We start from the raw sequence: 18042 nt of genomic DNA, 5'->3' as shown, positions 1-18042 counted from the left end.
GAAGAACCTTTTTGATATCACTGTAATAGTGTGAGGCGTGGAGAGGTGAGGAATTGCAGTGTCAGGGGGGGTGAACCCCTTCTTACCCCCCTTCCCAAGCAGTAGGGAGATGAAAAATTGCAGTGTCAGGGGGGTGAACCCCTTCTTACCCCCCCCGAGGTCATGGGGACAGAAAGAATTGGGGTGTAAGGTGTAAACTCTTTCCTGACCTGCCCCCCCAGATACTGCAAGGCCAAAGCAGATGAAAAACTGGGGTGCTGGGGGGGGTGAGCCCCTTCCTAATCACCCCCCCCGAAACCCCAGGGAGGTGACAAAGTGGGGTGTCAAGGGGGTGAACCCCTTTCTGACCCCCCCCAAAGTCACGGGGAGACAGAATTGGGGTGCTGGGGGCGTGAACCCTTTAACCACCAGTGGAGGTGACAAAATGGGGTGTCAAGGGGTGTACCCCACTTTACCTCCCCCAACCCACAGGGAGACGACAACCCACGGCTCACCCACCTTCCCACCACCCCATGGGGCGAAGGGGGGAACCCCACAGCCCCCCCAAATCGCCATGTCCCCCCTTTTTTGCGCCCCCCTCCCCAATTCCATACTGGGGCTGGAGAACATGTTGTCGAACTCGATGATGAGGTCATCGTCGCGGTCGAAGCGCTCGAAGCGGACGAGGGGGGAGGCGTTCATGTCGGGGTAATCTTCATCCAGCTCCATCTCAGAGCCATCATCGTCATCCTCCTCTTCCTCCCCTTCCTCCCCTTCCTCATCATCCTGAGGGAAACAACCCCGGGGGGGGGAGGGTGTCAGTGGGCACCCCCTGACCCAATATGAGAGCACCCTAAGCTGAAAGGGGGGCACCCTGACCTCAAAACAGGGGTACCCCGACCTGAAACAAGGGCAACCAACCCCAAATGTCACCCCCTGACCCAAAATGGGGGCACCCTGACCTCAAAACAGGGTACCCTGACCCAAAATGGGGGCACCCTCAACCCCAAATGGGGGCATCCTCAACCCCAAATGTCAACCCCTCACCCAAAATGGGGGTACCCCAACCCAAAACGGGGGCATCATTCCACGCTCATGGTGAGGACCCAGGTGTCCGGAGAGGGGGCACACCAGTGTCCGGGTCTCCCACCTGATCATCTTCATCTTCCTCTTCTTCCTCCTCCTCCTCATCCTGGCTGTCATCCTCATCCTCATTGCTGCCACTGCTGTCTTCCTCCTGCGTGTGCTCTTCCTCGTCTTCGGGATCCAGGATGTTCATGGAATCTTTGCCGGGGGGTGGGGGTGGGGTAAAGGGGGGCAGGTAGGACCCCGGTATCCCCCCCAGGGCCCACCCCGAGCCCCCCAAAATTCTTGGAGGCCCCCCCTGGGACACTCACCTTCCCGGTTAGCCTGCAGTGTGGAAGCTTGGCTGAGGTTGGAGGGAGCTTCATCCATCAGCACGTCCTCCTGTGACTCATCCTCGCCCGAGCGGCTCACTTTGGGGGGGGGGGGGAAACACCGTTAAGGGGTGCAGGGGCGCACCCCGATATCTTGGGGGTTCCCTGATATCTGGGGGGACTTAGGTTTTGGCATGGGGGGGGATCTCACCAATGATGGTGCTGTTGCCGGCAGCCCCGTCCCTCTCCAGTAGCTCATCAATGAGATCCTCCAGCTCATTTTCCACCTTGGGGGGGGACGGACATGGCATGGTGTAGGGAATGCTGGGCGGGGGGTGGGATTTGGGGGTACATGGGATTTGAGGCGGGGGGGGCCCTCACCTGCATCTCCTGGGTGCTGAGCCCCTCAGGCTGCCCGGCCAGCACCACTGTGTCACCTTCTGTTTCCCCATCCATGTCACCGTCAGCTGCCTCCGCCTGTGCCACCTCCGTGTCCTCCTCAGGGGGCTCAGGGTCCCCAGGGTCCCCTTTTTTTGGGGGGGCGGGGGGGGGGGAGCAGTAAGAGGGTGTGTCAGGGTGACAGGCAGGTCCCCCCAGGGTTGGCCGTGAGGAGGGGGTGATCACAAGGAAGGGATGGGGGACACAGGTTTGAAGTGATGAGAGATGGCACAGGGACAACACAGGAGATGTAGGGGGGAACAGGAAAAATTGGGGACGCACAAGAGATGTGGGGGGACACAGGGAAGATATTGGGGGGAACACCAGAGATGGTGGGGGACACACATGGGAGATGGAGGGGATAGGAGAGATGGGAGGCACCCAGGTGAGAGATGGAGACACAAGAGATTTGGGGGGAGCACAAGAGATTTGCGGGGATGGGTACAAGAGATTTGGGGTGGATGTGGGGAGACAGAGGGACACAGCATGGTGATATGGGGGGGACACAGGGGAGATTCAGGGGGGATCAGTACCTCCATCGGGGGGTGCAGCTCCGGCTTCCCGTGCCCCCCCAGCCCCCTCGCCCTTGCTCTTGCTGGAGGAGCCCTTGGTGCCGAAAAGGCCGCTGGGCTGGTTGACGATGCGGGACAGCGTCTCCAGCGGCTTCAGCGCCGCGTTCACCGTGTTCGCCATGTTGGGGCTGCAGTGGGGGGGTGTCAGGTGGGACCCCAGTGTCCAGGAGACCCCCATGTCTCCCCAAAACCCACCACAACCTCCCCAAGACCCACTACGATCCCTCAAGACCCCCAAGACCCACCACGACGACCCCTCAAGACCTACCACGATATCTCAAGACCCTCCAAGAACCCCCATGATCCCTCAAGACCCCCCCAAGACCCAGCAAGAACCCCAATGACCCCCACAACCCACCACAACCCCTCAAGACCCACCACAACCCCTCAAGACCCCCTACAACCCCTCAAGACCCTCTCAAGACCCACCACAACCCCTCAAGACCCCCTCAAGACCCACCACGACCCCTCAAGACCCCCTCAAGACCCACCACGACCCCTCAAGACCCCTGATAAGAGTGGACCCAGGCGTCTGGGTGGGGTCATACCTGGAGAGATCAAGGCTGTGAGGGACTCTCGCCAAGTCGTTGACCAAGCCCTTCTTGAGGAAGAGGCGGATGATGTTGTTCATGCCGTTGTGTTGGGTCTTGGTGGCGCTGCTGTAGAAGCTGGAGGTGGAGGGGCAGGACTCCATGATGGTACTGATGATGCACATGACGGCTTGGAGCCTGTGGTGAGGATGAGGGAACGTGTCACACGTTGTGGGGACGTGTCACACCCTGCCAGAGATCGTATCACTCTCATGGAAGTTCTACCACCCCAGTGGAGCAGATGTCAACCCCGTGCAGCACATGCCAACCCCGTGGAGGACGCGTCAACCCCTGTAGAGATGTCACCCCACGCAGGGTGTCTCAACCCCACGAGGAACCTGTCACCCCCATGGAGGACATCTCAACCCCCATGAGAAACACCTCAACCCCATAACGGTGCAGCCACGATAGCCCCGCAGTGACACCGCGGTGTCCCCATGGTGTCCCTGTGTCCCCCACCTGGCGTGCTTCTCGGTGCTCTCGGCCATGGCCAGCGCCCGTCCCAGGGCTGCCTTCACCTCGTTGACCAAAGCCACCTGGGCGTCGGTGCCGCTGCCTGCCGCTGCCAGACTGGCCAGGAAGAGCCGGGCCAGCGCCGGCGTGTCCTTGTCCTCGGCGTTCTGCGTGTGGGGCAGGAGGTGGTCCAGGACAAAGGCCAGCACGCTACAGTCCTGTGGGGAATGGCGGGGGGAGTCAGACACCCACGCAGAGTGACAGGGAACGCTGTCACGCAGGGTGACACCGCCACCATATCCCCAACCCCACGCCACCAAGACACCCCGACGATGGGTGTACGGATGTGCACGCTGCCACGGGGTGACCCTCGGGGACAAGCGACGTCCCCTTTTACCGTGTCCCGGTTGTATCGTCACCTCTTTGATGAGCTCGGACTGTCCCACGGTGTAGCTATAGTTGGCGATGAGGGTGGCGATGCCCACGTAGGAGCGCACCAGTTCAGCCAGTAGCCGCAGGATGGTGGAGGTGGGCATGAGGGGTTTGGAACCCTTGGCTCGCTGCCGCTCTTCCCCGCGCTCCCCGTCCTTCTCCTTCCGCCCCTCCCGGCCCTCCTCGGGGCTAGCTGCTGCCAGCAGGTGGGGGGGGGACAGAGTTAGAGGGCTTGGGGACACACGAGGAGACGTCGGGGGGCTCGGGGACGTTGGGGGTGCATCGAGGGGCACAGGGAGGTGATGGGGGATGCCGGTACCTTCTCCCTGGGGGGTTCCTGACGGCGGCGTCTCTGCAGCAGCTCCATCAGCAGCAAAGACCTGGGCCTGCAGGAGCCGAGGGGGGGGACATCAGAGGTGGGGGGGGCCCCCCAAAACCCAAAGCCCCCTCACAACCCCCCCGACACCCCATATCTCCCCCTCCCACCTCAAATCCTCCTCCCCTCCCCAATAACCCCCTTCCCTTCCCCATACCTCCTCCCATTGCCCTGTGGCATTGCTTAGGAACACTCCCCCCAGACCCCACACCCCCCTTCCAAGCCCCCCCCCCCCGCAAAACCCCTGTCCCCCACTGACATTGATGGCGAAGCCAGCGGGGGGGTCGAAGTCACCGGGCTGGCGCGTCAGGCTGCGGTACTGCTGGTACATGTCATCCCCGATGTCGGAGAGGAGCTGGCTGACCTCACTGGGGGCCGCGCTTTTGGGGTCCCCCTTATCACCTTCAGGGGAGGCAGGGGGCACATGTGAAGGGACTACCCCCAAAGAAAAGCCTTAGGGACACCCCCAAATTGCCCAGGGTCTCTGACCCACAGGCGCATGCCATTGTGGGCGCCCCAATTCTTCCCCCCAAGAACATCCCACTCCTTGTAGACAGCTCAATTCCTCCCACACCCCCTGGGGGCACCCCAATTTCCCCCCCCTCTATGGGGGGCACCCCACTTCTTCATGCTCCATAGCTATCCACTTCCCAGTGTCCCCCATCTTCCTCCTCCTCATCACTGCCCCCCAAAACTCCCCAGGGGGTGACTCTAATCCCCCGGGCAGGAGTATAATCGCCAAGGGGGTTGTATAATTCCCAGGGGGTCCCCCAAAATCATCAGTACCCTCTTCAGGCGCGTGATAGGCAGCCAGGGCATTGAGCATGTCGTAAATGACGTCCTTGATGGGGTCAGGGATCGCTGGCAGCGCTGCCGGCTTCACCGGCGTCGTCTTCACCAGCTGCACTGCATTGGGACCCTTGATCCGCAGGTTCTCAAATTCATCGTCTGAGGCTGTTATGTGGGGGGAGAAAGGGGGTGTCAGGAAGATCCCCAGGGATTTGGGGGACCTCCAGGTTGTCACCCTGTATAGAGTTTGCGGGTGCTGGAGCTGTGGGAGCCCCATTTTAGGACCAAAGGGACATGTAGGACCTATTTTGGGGGGCTTAAAAAGACCCCTAGGGTCCCCATTTTGGGGGTAAAGGGACCAACTGGGACCCCTATTTTGGGGGCAAAGGGACACCTGCAACCCATTTTGGGGTTAAAGGGATCCTTGGGACACCCATGTTGTCACCATGTATAGGGCTTGTGGGTGCCAGAGCCATGGGGGCCTGTGGGATCCCCATTTTGGGGGTAAAAAGACTCCTGGGACCACCATTTTGGGGTCACAGGAACCTGTGGGACCCCCACATTGTCACCTTGTATAGGGCTTGTGGGTGCCAGACCTGTAGGGACCCATTTTGGGGCCAAAAGGACCTGTGGGACCCCCATATTTTGAATCTAAAGGGGCCCTGGGGATCCCCATTTTGGGGTCACAGGGACCTGTGGGACCCCCGTTTTGGAGCCACAGGCACCCACACGGTAACCTCAGGGACCCCTGGGACCCCCATTTTGGACCTACAGGGAGCCATGGGACCCCATTTCAGAGCTGCAGGCATCCATGGGAGCCACAGGGACGCCTAGGACTCCCACTTTGGAACCACAGGCACCCATGAGACCCCCATTTCTCAGCCACAGGCACCCATGGGAGCTGCAGACACCCCTGAGACCCCCATTTTGGAGCTGCAGGCACCCACAGGAGCCACATGGACCCCTGTGACCGCCCATTTCTGAGCCACAGGCACCCCTGAGACCCCATCTTGGAGCCACAGGGACCCATGGGACCCCATTTTGAAGCCACAGGGACCCACGGGACCCCATTTTGGATCAGAGGGACTGCCGCTGGACTCCGTGCTCCCCACCCCACGCCTTCCCCGAGGCTCACCGGTGCCGGATCCGCGGGGAGCCGGCAGGGCGATACGGATACAACCAGTGGCCACCTCGGTGAAGACGTTGGGGCTGCGGCAGGCAGCGGGACCCAACACCCGAAGGATGTAGTTGACTTCTCGGGAGCCCAGGCTCCCTGAAACCACGCCCGAGGTGGTGCTGCCTGCTCCGCTGGTGGCCGCCGACCGCACCACCTGGGAGGGACGAGAGTCACCACGTTGGGGACACACACATGACGTTGGGGCGACCCACAGGCTGTCCCCTGACCAGCCTGATGGGGGGCTAGTCCTCCTCAAAAGCCCTGTACCCCCTCTGAGCTCGCTCCTGCCCAAGCCCAGAGGCCCCCCAGACCCCCATCTCCCCCACCCCCAGTGTCCCCTCATCCCCAGTGTCCCCTGGACCCCCAATTCCCATGTCCCCTGGAGCCCTGTCTGTGATCTCCTTAGCCCCCCAGACCCCTACCTTCCTGATCCCCTTACCTGCCTGATCCTTGTCCCCCAGACCTCCAACTCTTCCATCCCCATCCCCAAGCCCCCCAGCCCCAGCCCCTCACCTCCCCGATCCCCTCGTCCCCAGCCCCCCAAGCCCCCCCACCCTTTCATCCCCAAGGCCCACCCCCAGCACCTTCTCCATGGTGTGCCGTAGGGTGCAGGGATCCTCGATAATGTGCCGGAAAAGGAGGGTGACAAGAGGGGTGAAGCCGGTGAAGCCGGAGCTCTGGGTGAGCCCCAGGATGGTGCGGGTGCTGCGGAGCTCGGCGAAGAGGAGGGCGTGCTTGTGGTGTCGGGTGAGACGAAGGCAGAGACGGAGAGTGGCATGAAGAGTATCGGGGTCTACTGGTACCCCCAACATACTGACGCACGCTCGGAGAACCGCCGGTACCGCTTCTTCTGCCAGACCTCGCACCGGAGCTTCCGACCATCCCGAGGGATCCTCAGGGGAGGGGGAGGTGGAGGACGGGGAAGGGGAGGATGAGGATGGGGCTGCCGAGGCTTCCTCCTCCGACGTTGGCTCTGGGGCTGTGAGGATGTGGGTTGTGGTGAGTCCCCCAAAAGCCTAGCAACCCCCTGTGGCTCCTCTGACCCCCTCCATGGCCTCTTAAAACTCCCCCAGGGCCCCCAGATCTTCCCCCCCAGCCCCAAATCCCCCCAATATTCCCCCCTAGAAGCCCCCTCTATCATCCCATTTCCCCCCCTCCCCGAGTCCTGTGTCCTGCGGTTCTGGGGGTGCAGGGACATGGGTCACCCCCCTCAGCCCCCAAATTCCCCCTTATACCACCCCATTCCACCAAGTCCCCATGTCCTCCCACCTTTGGGGGTGCAGGGACACAAGTCACCCCCCCAACACCCTAACAACCCCCTCCAATCCCCCAAATTCCCCCCCAACCCCCAAATCCACCCCTTCAGCCCCAACCCCCACAAATCGTCCTGTGCCCCCCTCCCCCCCACATACCGGGGGGCTCCTCCTTGCCCCTTCCCTCCGGATCCCGTCCTTCCTCGCTCGCTCGCTCGCCTTCGGCACCGTCCTTCCCTCCCTTGCCGGATCTGGGGGCTCGCAGCAGTGTCAACATCACCGGTCGCCTGTTTCCCGTCTCCTCGTTCACCTGGATGACACCAAAGTAACAATGAGGCGGTGTTGTCGACCCCCCATATTGCATGTGTGCCCCCCCACCTCGTTGCTGTGACACCGGTACCTGCACCATGGTGGTGAACTGGACAGTATAGCGGCGGCGGCCAGCGGTGAAGCGGACACTAGTCTCGCCAGCACGCCACGCGGCATCGATGGTGCTGTTGTTGCTGGCACTGTAGCTGCACCAGCGACCCGAGCGGTCGTCGAACCAGCGCCAGTTGTTCCCAGTTGCCTGGAGATACTGAGAGAGGGAGTGACAAGGATGGGAAAAGGGGGTGGTCAGAAGTGTGTACGCCCAACTTGTGTCCCCCCAACCCCACTCAGCATCTCCGAGTGCCACCATGTGTTGTGTCCAGCCACAGCGTCATGAGCACAATCTGCTTGTCACCCTCCACAGAACCCTGTGCGACAGCCCCCCAGGACCCCATATTCCTCCCCAGGACCCCATGTGTCACCCCATAAGCCCATGTCCCCACCCCGGGACCCCACGTGTGTCCCCACAACCTCATGTCTCCCCCTCCAAGACTTCGTGTGACTCCCTAGGACCCCACGTGTCCCCTCATGACTCCGCATTCCTCCCCAGGACCCCATGTGTCACCTCAGGGCCCCTTATGGTCCCTCAAGACCCCACCTGTGTCCCCACAACCCCATGTCATCCCTCCCAGGACTTCGCGTGATCCCATATCCCCATCCCACAACCCCACATGTCGTCCCCAGGTCGCCGTGTCCCTCTCCAGGACCCCATTATCCCCCCCCAGCCTGCCCCATTCCCATCCCAGACCTCCCCTGTATCCCCCAAGCACCCTACGTCCCCCCTCCCAGGACACCATAACCCCTCCCCAGAACACATCCCCTCCCAGAACACCCTCTCCCTCCTCAAAACCCCATATCCCCACCCCACGACCCCGTATCCCTCCCAGGATGCCCCATCCCCATCCCAGACCCCCTGTGTGTCCCCCTCAAGCCCCCATGTCCCCCCCAGGACCCCCACCTTGTTCATCTGAGCCCTACGCTTGGAAGAGACAGCTGTCTTCTCGTAGAAATCAATGAGGAGCAGGACTGGGGTGATCCACCTTTTGGGGGAAAACACAAATACGTCAACTGGGGGGTCACAGGGGGGCACTGGGGGGAGGTTTTGAGGGGCTGCCCCCCTTCCTTACTTGGGGGTCTGCACCTCCTTGTGCTCCTTGGCGGCTTGCAGGCAGGGCTGCACCACCTCCAGCAGCTTGATGAGGACATCCAACACGCAGCTTGATTCCACCACCCGAGCGCAGGGCAGCTTCAGCTCCTATGTGGCGGGGTCACCCAAATGTCCCGGGGTTCAGGGACACCCCAAAAACCCCCAAACACCCCCCAAAATACCTAAAGACCCCCCCAAAGCTACACGCTTTGACCCAGAGAGTAGAATTTTAGAGAGAAAATCAGCATTAGAAGAACACTGTGAAAGTTAAAGCATGAATACGAGAACAAAATACAGCAAGGGTGCCCCCCCAAATATTCTGGGGTGCCCCCATCGTCTCACCTCGAAGAGGAGGGTGAGGAGAAGGATCCGAGTGGCCAAGTTAGAAGCTTGAGGTAAAGTTGCCATTTGACTGATCCATTCTGACACCGTTTTGGTATCGCTAGTGGTGAGGGGCAATGCCGCCTTGATGAGGACATCAGCCGCTTCCCAAACCTAAATTTTGGGGTGTCAGGGTATCACCCGCACATCTGGGTAACCTTTAAAGTAGAGGGGAAGCTTTTATTTTACCTGTTTGACCACTTGTTTGAGGACAGAGTCGCGATAAGCAGCCCCGTTGCGTTTGACGGCCGTCATGATGAGGTCGCACACGCGGTAGACTGTGTCGGGGAGTTCATCCAGGAGTTGGGAACAACCGGGAAGCATGGAGTCAGTGAAGGCCAAAAGCTCGGCCGCTTCCAAAGGTTCGGCCCCTTCGAATTTCTCCAGGCATTTAGCTTCTTCTTCTTCTTGGCGTTCGCGGGCACGGCGTTCTTCTTCTTCTTTGCGGCAGGCCGCCTCCTGCGGCGGCGAAGACAGGGGAAGAAATGGGGGTACAGGGTGAGAAGTGAGGTGGCAAGGCAATAAATGGGGTGAAAGGGGCACAAAACGAGGCTCAACAGAACATAAAATGGAGTCACAGAGTGAAAAAAAAAAAGGTTGCAGGGCATGAAGTAGGGTTGGTGGTGCACAAAATGGGGTCAGGTAGAGTGAAAAATGGGGTGGCAGCATGACAAATGGGGCCCAGGGGGCACGAAATAGAGTCAGAGATAGAAAAGGGGTTGGAGAGCACAAAACAGGGTCCAGGGGGCACAAAATAGGATCACAGCGTGGAAAAAGGGGTGGGAAGAGCATGAAGTGGGGTCCAGGGGGGTATAAAATGGAGTCACAGGGTGAAAAAACAGGTTGGAGGACACAGAATAAGGTTGGTGGGGTGAGAAATGGGGTCCAGGGGGCACAAAACAGGGTCACAGAGTGAGAAAATAGATTGGGGGGGCATGAAATGGGGTCAGTGGGACACAAAATGAGGTCATTGGGGAGAAGAAAGGGGTCGAGGGGCAAGAAATGGGGCCCAGGGAGTGAGAAAAGGGGTCACCGGGCAAAAAAAGGGGCAATGAGGTAAGAAATGGGGTCAGCGGGGGTAAAAGGGTCACAGGGCAAAAAGGGGGGGGGGGGGGGGGCGCAAAAACAAGGTCCAGGGAGTGAGAAAAGGTGTCGAGGAGCTCACAAAGTAGGGTCTGGGGACAAGAAATAGGGTTAGAGGGTAAAAAATGGGGTTGGGGGTGCAAAATAGGGTCAGGGGGCACAAAATGGGATCACAGGGTGAGAAAAGGGATCGGGGGGCATGAAATGGAGTTGGGGGCACAAAATGGGGCTGGGGGGTCACGAGAGAGACTCAAGGGCTGAAAAACAGGGTGGGAGGGTGGAAAATGGGGCGCGAGAGGCACAAAACTGGGCGGGGGATGCGGGGCTCCCATTCTAAACCCCATGTCATCGTTGCCCCGTCTCTGCATTCCCCCCCAGTCTCCCCCCTACCTCGGGGGACTCTGCCCGCTGGTCCATGGGGATGTCCTGACCCAAGGACATAGCAATGGCCCGCATCATCTGGTCTTCCTCTGACATGCTCAGGTCCTGTGGGGGGGGACGGACGGACCAGAGGTGAGGTGAAGGGCTGAGAAAGGAGCAGAAGATTTTGGGGGTGCTCCCCCCCGCCCCCTGTCCCCTTTTCTTACCCGTACCACACCCCCCATGAGGGGGGGAGGGTGGGTGAGGAGGTATTCGGTTGCTTGCTCCATGGTGTTGGTGTTGAGCAGAGCCTCCATGGCGTGCTCCCGGGAGAAACCCATGTCCATCAGCTGTGACAGGGAGGGACAGAGAGGGGTTAGGGGGGACAAGAAAGGGTTTTGAGGGGACAAAAAGACAGTTTTGGGGACAAAAAGGGGGTTTTGGGGGACAAGAATGGGGTTAGAAAGGACTCAAAAAAGGTTTGAGGGAACCAGAAAGCCATTTGGGAGAGGAAAGCAAAGAATTAAAAAGGACGAGAAAATGGTTTGAGGGGAAAGAAGAGAATTTAGGAAGACGAAATTTGTTAGGGAGGATCCAAAGAAGGTTTGAGGGGACCACAAAGGGGTTTTGGGGGGAGAAAAGAGGGTTTGATGGATCAGAAAACAATTGGCGGGGATGAGAAAGGAGTTTGAGGACATAAAAAAGGAGTTTGGGAGACAAAAAGAGGATTTTGGGGACCAGAAGATTGTTAGGGAAAATCCAAAGGAGGTATGAGGACCACAAGGGGATTTTGCAGAGAGAAAAAGGGATTTGAGGGATCAGGAGATGGTTGGGGGGACCAGAATGGAGTTTGGGAAGAGAAAAGAGTTTGAGAGCACAAAACAGGGATTAAGAAAGGCAGAAAAGGGATTTTGGGAGCAGAAAATGGATTTTGGAAACAAAAACAGTTATTAGGAAAGATCCAAAGAATTTCTGGAAAAAACAATACGGCTTTTGAAAAACAAAGAAACAGCTTAGGAAGAACAAAAAGAAATTTGGAGATCGCCAACACCCCCCCCCAACCCACCGTTCCCCAGTTCCCACCTGCTGCAGCTGCTGCTGGTTAACCTGCGGTTCTCTTCGGGGTCCCCCTTCCTCGCCCCCTGTTTCCTCCTCGCCCCGGGAGCCCTCCCGTTCCCGACCCAGGCGCTCCCGGATGAGCGGTTCTCCCCGTAGGATGTGACAGAGGATAGCCAACATGGATTCCGCCATTCGACCTCCATACACCTTCAGCGGCCGCCGGTTCCACAGCTGCTTGATGCACGTGAATGCTGCCTGCAGGGACAGAGAATGAAAAAATTAGGGGTGAGCGGGGAGAAATTTGGGGGGACACACCCCCTTAGCATTAGCTCTACATGCCCCATATCCCTCCCCGGCGTGTAAAGGATCCTCATGTCGACTGTGTGTGCTCTGCTTGCAACAACCCCCAAGTCCCCAGGGCTCCCTGTATCCCCCCTAAACGTGTCCCCAAGTCGCCTCTGTGCCCTCCAAGTCCCCTCTGCACCCCCTCAAACCTCCTCCACAGCCCCTGAGTCCCTTCTGCATCTCCCAATCCCCCTCCACAGCACCCCATCCCCATCTGCAGCCCCCTCTGCACCCCCCAAATCCCCTCTGCACCCCACTCAGCAACCCCCAAGCCCCCTGCACATTCCCCTCTGCTACCCCCAGCCCCACAAGTCCCTTCTCCATGCCCCAAGTCCCCTCCACAGCCCCCCAAAGTCCCTTCTGCACTCCATTCTGCACCCCCAAGCTCCCTCCGCAGCCCCTCCGTCCTTATCCCCACCTTCTGGGTGACAACGAGAAACCGCAAGGCGCTGAAATGGGGTTGGCCGTGAGTGGGAGCTTTCGCTGGCAAAGCATGGGGCGATTCCAGTACCGTACTGGGGTTCACCATTTTCTCCACCAACATCAACCAAGCGTCCAAAAACTCCCCAGTACCGTCAGGTAAATCAGGGTGCTCCAATCCTTCTGCTACCGGCACTTTACCCCCCATTGATAACGCCCAGTTGAAAGTTCTGGGTGATAGAAGTGTGAAATAAGGAAGATTAGATGGGGGTCCCCAAATTTTCAGGGCAGGGTTTGGGGGTAGGCTTACTCAAAGAGGGCATTGTGGCCGCCGGAGCAGAGGAATTTCTGCAGCATGAGATGGTAGGGGAACTTGCGTTCATCGAAGAGCATGGGGGAGGTAAAGCCCACGGAGCAAATGAAGAAGGTTAGCCTAGGGAGAAAGAGGAGGGGATGGGGAGGGGTCAAGCTCCGCCTACTGGCAGTCTGGCCACGCCCACAAGGCACCACCCCCAGGTTGTATGCTGCTCTTGCTTCTCAAATCTGGGATGCAGGGCATACAAGCCCCGCCCATAGGCTACTAAGCCCCACCCCACCCAAGCCCCACCCCTTTGTCTTAGCTCCACCCCTCCCCTTGACTCCACCCTAATCAAGCCCCACCCTTCTGCATAACTCCAGCCTAAACTCCACCCTTACCTGCAGCCCCCCCTTTCCCTTAGCTCCACCCCATTCCAACCCCACCCCTTCCCCTTGGCTCCACCCCCAACACCCAACACTTATCCTCAGACCACCCCCCAGCCACACCCTTCTCCTTTGGCTCCACCCCCAGCCCCCCCCCTTTCCCCTTGGCTCCACCCTCCCAGGCCCAATCCTTAACCTCATCCCCACCCCTCTCCCCTGGCTCCACCCCACAGCCCCACCTCTTCCCCTTTAGCTCCACCCCAAGCCCCCACACTCCCCCCTTGGCTCCACCCCCAGCCCCCACCCTTTCCTCTTTGCTCCACCCCCAGCCCCACCCCCTTCCCCTTTGGCTCCACCCCTCAGCCTGACCCCTTGGCTCCACCCCAGCCCCACCCCTTCCCCTTGGTTCCATGCCCTCAGAGCTCACCGGAACCGGGGGGTGGGGGTGTAGGGGGGGGGCTGCCAGCTCAACCCCTTGGTCAGCAGTTTGGTGAGGGCGGAGGCGGTGGCACGGGCGGCCGGGGTGGGGGCGGGGGCGGCGGCGGCGGCGTGGTGGCTCCGGCGTTGCCGAACGGGCGAGCCCACGCAGAGCTTCACCAGGAGCCCAAAGAGCTCTGCCAGCGCCCGGCCCAGCCGCGATGAGGCTGCGGAGGGGGGAAGGAACACGTCACGGTGTTAGCCACCCCCCCAAAATGGATGGGGACCCCAAATTCCAGCATCCAGCCCTCTAGGGGACCCCAAAATCCAGCACCCGAGCCCCCTAGGGACCCCACATCCAGCACCCAAGACCCTTGGGCCACCCCCCAAGAAATACCCCAACACCTGGGCTCTCCCCCCGACCTTTTCAGGGACCCCCTATCCACACTCCCTTTTTGGGGACCCCCATGTCCAAGCTACACCCCCCCCCAAAACCACCCACATCACCCATCCTCTCCCCGCTCCCCTCAGCAATTCAGGAGGGCCCCCCCACTGTTTATCTTGGTGGGACCGCTCGCTGGTTTTTTGGGGGCCCCCCCACCCGCTGGTTTTTGGGGGGCCCCCCCTGCCCTCACCGGAAAGCAGGGGTTTGATCTGTTTGATGCGGGCGGCCATGGCAGGGGTGATCTTGGCCTTGGCCTTGGGGTCGGCGGTGCTGGGTTCGTCCGTCTCCATGGGGGCCAGGGCTTCGCTCTCCAACCCCATCCCCTCCAGTAACCCCTGGGCTGGGGGTGGTGGGGGGGGTTCGCTGCCCACTGTCCCCGCCCCGGGGCCTGGACCCTCCGCTTCGCCTTCTGGAAGGAGGCAGAGGGAAGGAGGTGAGCACCCCTGTGCCAGCAGTCCGCTAGAGACCCCCCTCAAAGACCCCTCCCAAGCTCCGCCATTCCCCCTAAAGACCCCCCCTTCCCCTAAAGACACCTTCCAGAGACCCCCCCCTTCCCTCTAAAACCACCCAAAGACACCCCCAAATGCCTCCTCCTTCCCCTAAAGACCCCCCTCAAAGACCCCTCCCAAGCTCCCATTCCCACAAAGACCCCCCCTTCTGTCTAAAAACATCCCCAAATGCCTCCCCCTTCCCCTAAGAACCCCCCATTCCCCTAAAGACCCCCAAACCCTCCCCTCCCGTAAAGACCCCCCGTTCTCCTAAAGACCCCCCCAAAGACCCCCCATTCCCCTAGAGACCCCTCCATTCTCCTAAAGATCCCCCCTTCTGCTATAGACCCCTCCCAAGCTCTCCCCATTCCCCCTAAAGGCCCCCTTCCTTCTAAAGACCCCCGCTTTCCCTCTAAAGACACCCCCAAATGCCTCCCCCCTTCCCCAGAACACTCCCCAGAGACCCCCCCTTATCCTAAAGGCCTCCTCTTTATACTAGATACCCTCAAACACCTCCCCTCCTCAAGAGCCCCCCCCAAGACCCCCCCTTTCCCCTCAAGATACCCCCTAAAAAATTCCCTTTCCCCTACAGACCCCCCTTACCCAAAAAGACCCCCCCAAAACCTTCCCTTTCCCAAGAACCCCCAAAGAACCCCCTTCCCCTAAAGCCCCCCAATGCCTCTTCTCTATTAAAGATCCCCGTCTTCCATTAACAACATCCCCTTTTTCCATTAAAGACCCTGCCAAATACAGCCCCCCCCCAATAAAACCCCCCCCCATCCCTACAGACCCCCCCCCCGCCCCCCCAAAACCTACCTGCCCTCTTGCCGCCCTGGGGGGGGCTGGGCGCTGCCTTCTCCTCCTTGGGCACCAGCTTCTGCATGTCAGCCTGCCCAAACTCACACCCCGGGGGGAGACTGGAGGGGGGGGATGTGAAAATAGGGGGGGGGGGGTGTCACTAGGGTGCTCTATAGTTTGGCAGGGGAAGGGCTCCTCAGCACCCCCCACCCCCTAAGAGCCCCCCCGATATCCCATGTGGGAGTGGATGCCCCCCAGATCCTCCCCCAGTCGTCGTCCCCCAAGATGCTCCTCACCCCCCTGATACTCCCAAGATCCTCTTGAAACCCCCCCAAATCTTATTGAAGCCCCCCCAAGATGCTCTTCAACCCCCCCAAGATCCTCTCCAGACCCCCAGATCCTCCCCAAATCCTCCTCAGTCCCCTAAAGTCCTCCTTGACCTCCCCAGATCCTCCCCAGCCCCCCCCTGAAACTCATGAGCCCCCCAAAATCCTCTTCAGCCCCTCCTGAAAATCCTCCTCACCTACCCAGGATGCTCCCCAGTACCCCCCCAGATCCTCCCCATTCCCCCTGGGTGCTTCCCATTACTCCCCAAACTCCTCCTTGACTCCCCCAAAGTCCTCCTCAACCCCCCTAGATCCTCCCCAGACCCCCCCGCCAATACCTATTAGGGGTACAAAGCGACAGCAGCACGGTGCTCTCCCACACCAAGGAGCAGTAGAGCTGACTCAGTTTCCCCAAAACGCTCAATCCCAACTGGGATCCCCACTGGTTCACCGAAATTGCTCGGATTTCACTCTGGGCAATGAGAAAAAGATGATGACCCCCACCCCAAAATATGGGGGTGGGGGGGTGTTCCCCTTCCAAGTGTTGTGTCCAGTACTCTTTACCTGCCCCACGCGACACGTGTGGACGAACATCATGATGTAAGCGTGAGCGGCGGTGAGGGCGTGAAGGAGGGGGGTGGCTTGCGCTGAGAGGGTGGCATCGGGGACGCTGCCGGCCCCCGCCAGCTCCCGCAAGAGCACCGACCCCCCCGGCGCCTCGATGGGACGGTGGAGGGGTTCCAGTGCTGACAGCACCGCTTCCAGCTGCAGCAAACCCTCCTGCAGCACCTTTGGCTCGTGAGACAGCGTCTACGGGGTGGGGAGAGGAGGTAGAAAATTAGGGGATTCATTAAGATTTGGGAAGAGGGAGTCAAAAATCTGGGGAGGGGGAGAATGGGAGGGGCAAATCAAAATCAGAAGAAAACTGAAATTTGGAGAAACAATCAAAATCTGAAGAAGAAAATTAAAACTGGAAGGAAGAATCAAAATTAGGGATAAAATTAAAATTTGAGAAAAAATTAAAATTTGAGAAAAAATTAAAATTTGAGGAAAAAATTAAAATTTGAGAAAAAATTAAAATTTGAGAAAAAATTAAAATTCAACGAGAAAACCAAAATCTGAACCAAAAATTAAAATTGACAGGACAACTTACTATTTAAACAACAAATCAAAATTGACAACAGACGAATTAAAATTTCAAGAAAAAACTAAAATTTTTTGGTGGGAACTGAAATTTATCGAGGGGAATCCGAATTTTTGGGGGAAGTAAAACGGTGGCTGGTGTCCCCAGGACAGCACCCAGCATCACCCCTGCACTGGCATAGGCACACTGCCATCCCCCACCTGCTCCCCGTCAGCTTTTCGGGGTTCCCCCTAGACCCCCCCCTCAAGGCCTTTCTGGGGTCTCCCCTAGACCCCTGTCAGCTTTTTGGGGTGCCCCCCCAAGCCCCTGATGCCTTTTTTGGGGTCCCCCCTAGACTCCTATTCTGCTGTCTGGGGTCCTCTCCCAGAACCCTGTCACGTTTTAAGGGTCCCCCCAGCCCCCCCTAAACCCCCACTGACCTTTTTGGGGTGCCCCCTCAGTGCCTTGTCACCTTTTTGGGGTCCCCTCAGACCCCCACTGCCCCTCACCGAGGTGGGGAACGCCAACAGCACCCTGCCAGCCCTCACCACCTCCTTGTTGCCATTTCAGAGTCCCCCCTAAACCTTTTTGGGGTACCCCCAGACCCCCATTGCCCCTCACTGAGGTGGGGGACAGCATCAGTGCCCTGCCAGCCCTCACCTACTCCCCATCCCCGTTTCAGGGGCTGCCATCGTCCCTCCCAAACCTTTCTGGGGTCCCCCCCAGCACCCCAAAACTTTCCCCCCCCATACCAGGATAGATTTGCAGACTCCGGCTACGGCCTGACAAGCGGCAGAGGTGGGGAAGTCAACAGGAAGATTGGGGAGCCCCAGAATTGTGACAAGGGGACGCAACCCCCGTTGGGCCACGAATTCTTGGCAGTGATCGTCCGTTGTGTTGTTGCTGAGGATCGACTCCACGAATTTCATCTTTGGGGGGGGAGGGGAAATTTGGGGGTTCAGGGGGGGAAATTGGGGTTTGGGGGGGTCCCCAAAATCCCAAAACCCCCCTAAGTGGGGGGTGAACCCTATTTTTTCCTCACCACATTGAGAATATAATCCATCAGGGGGATGGGGATGCGCTCCTCCGTGCCCACCACCCTAAAAATCAAAGACAGGGACATGTTGAAGAGTGTCCACCCCCC

General features: G+C 59.3%; 1 protein-coding gene across 10 annotated transcripts in view; it reads right to left on the bottom strand.

The window, feature by feature from the left end:
* HUWE1 (HECT, UBA and WWE domain containing E3 ubiquitin protein ligase 1) overlaps positions 1-18042 on the bottom strand; it is a 44019-nt gene that overhangs the window by 16536 nt on the left and 9441 nt on the right. For 7 of the 10 annotated variants that reach the window (XM_069774226.1, XM_069774235.1, XM_069774232.1 and 4 more), the window contains 32 exons: positions 17941-17998; positions 17651-17827; positions 16340-16585; positions 16114-16247; positions 15468-15568; positions 14354-14572; positions 13729-13945; positions 12931-13053; positions 12619-12850; positions 11880-12110; positions 11024-11146; positions 10827-10922; positions 9543-9812; positions 9315-9467; positions 8953-9080; positions 8784-8865; positions 7857-8033; positions 7616-7766; positions 6788-7182; positions 6162-6357; positions 5024-5191; positions 4497-4639; positions 4181-4247; positions 3849-4057; positions 3436-3647; positions 2935-3114; positions 2348-2514; positions 1758-1903; positions 1588-1663; positions 1377-1475; positions 1130-1263; positions 594-765 (listed from right to left, as the gene is read on the bottom strand). In XM_069774226.1, the coding sequence (XP_069630327.1) occupies positions 594-765; positions 1130-1263; positions 1377-1475; positions 1588-1663; positions 1758-1903; positions 2348-2514; positions 2935-3114; positions 3436-3647; positions 3849-4057; positions 4181-4247; positions 4497-4639; positions 5024-5191; positions 6162-6357; positions 6788-7182; positions 7616-7766; positions 7857-8033; positions 8784-8865; positions 8953-9080; positions 9315-9467; positions 9543-9812; positions 10827-10922; positions 11024-11146; positions 11880-12110; positions 12619-12850; positions 12931-13053; positions 13729-13945; positions 14354-14572; positions 15468-15568; positions 16114-16247; positions 16340-16585; positions 17651-17827; positions 17941-17998 (5282 nt within the window). The remainder of the gene's footprint in view (positions 1-593; positions 766-1129; positions 1264-1376; positions 1476-1587; positions 1664-1757; positions 1904-2347; positions 2515-2934; positions 3115-3435; positions 3648-3848; positions 4058-4180; positions 4248-4496; positions 4640-5023; positions 5192-6161; positions 6358-6787; positions 7183-7615; positions 7767-7856; positions 8034-8783; positions 8866-8952; positions 9081-9314; positions 9468-9542; positions 9813-10826; positions 10923-11023; positions 11147-11879; positions 12111-12618; positions 12851-12930; positions 13054-13728; positions 13946-14353; positions 14573-15467; positions 15569-16113; positions 16248-16339; positions 16586-17650; positions 17828-17940; positions 17999-18042) is intronic. The other 3 variants (XM_069774231.1, XM_069774234.1, XM_069774230.1) reach the window with 3 other exon arrangements.

Source organism: Haliaeetus albicilla, chromosome 29, assembly GCF_947461875.1.
Source record: "Haliaeetus albicilla chromosome 29, bHalAlb1.1, whole genome shotgun sequence".
Lineage (NCBI taxonomy): Eukaryota > Metazoa > Chordata > Aves > Accipitriformes > Accipitridae > Haliaeetus > Haliaeetus albicilla.
Note: the sequence above shows the minus strand (reverse complement) of the source record. Positions and strands in the feature narration are given on the sequence as shown.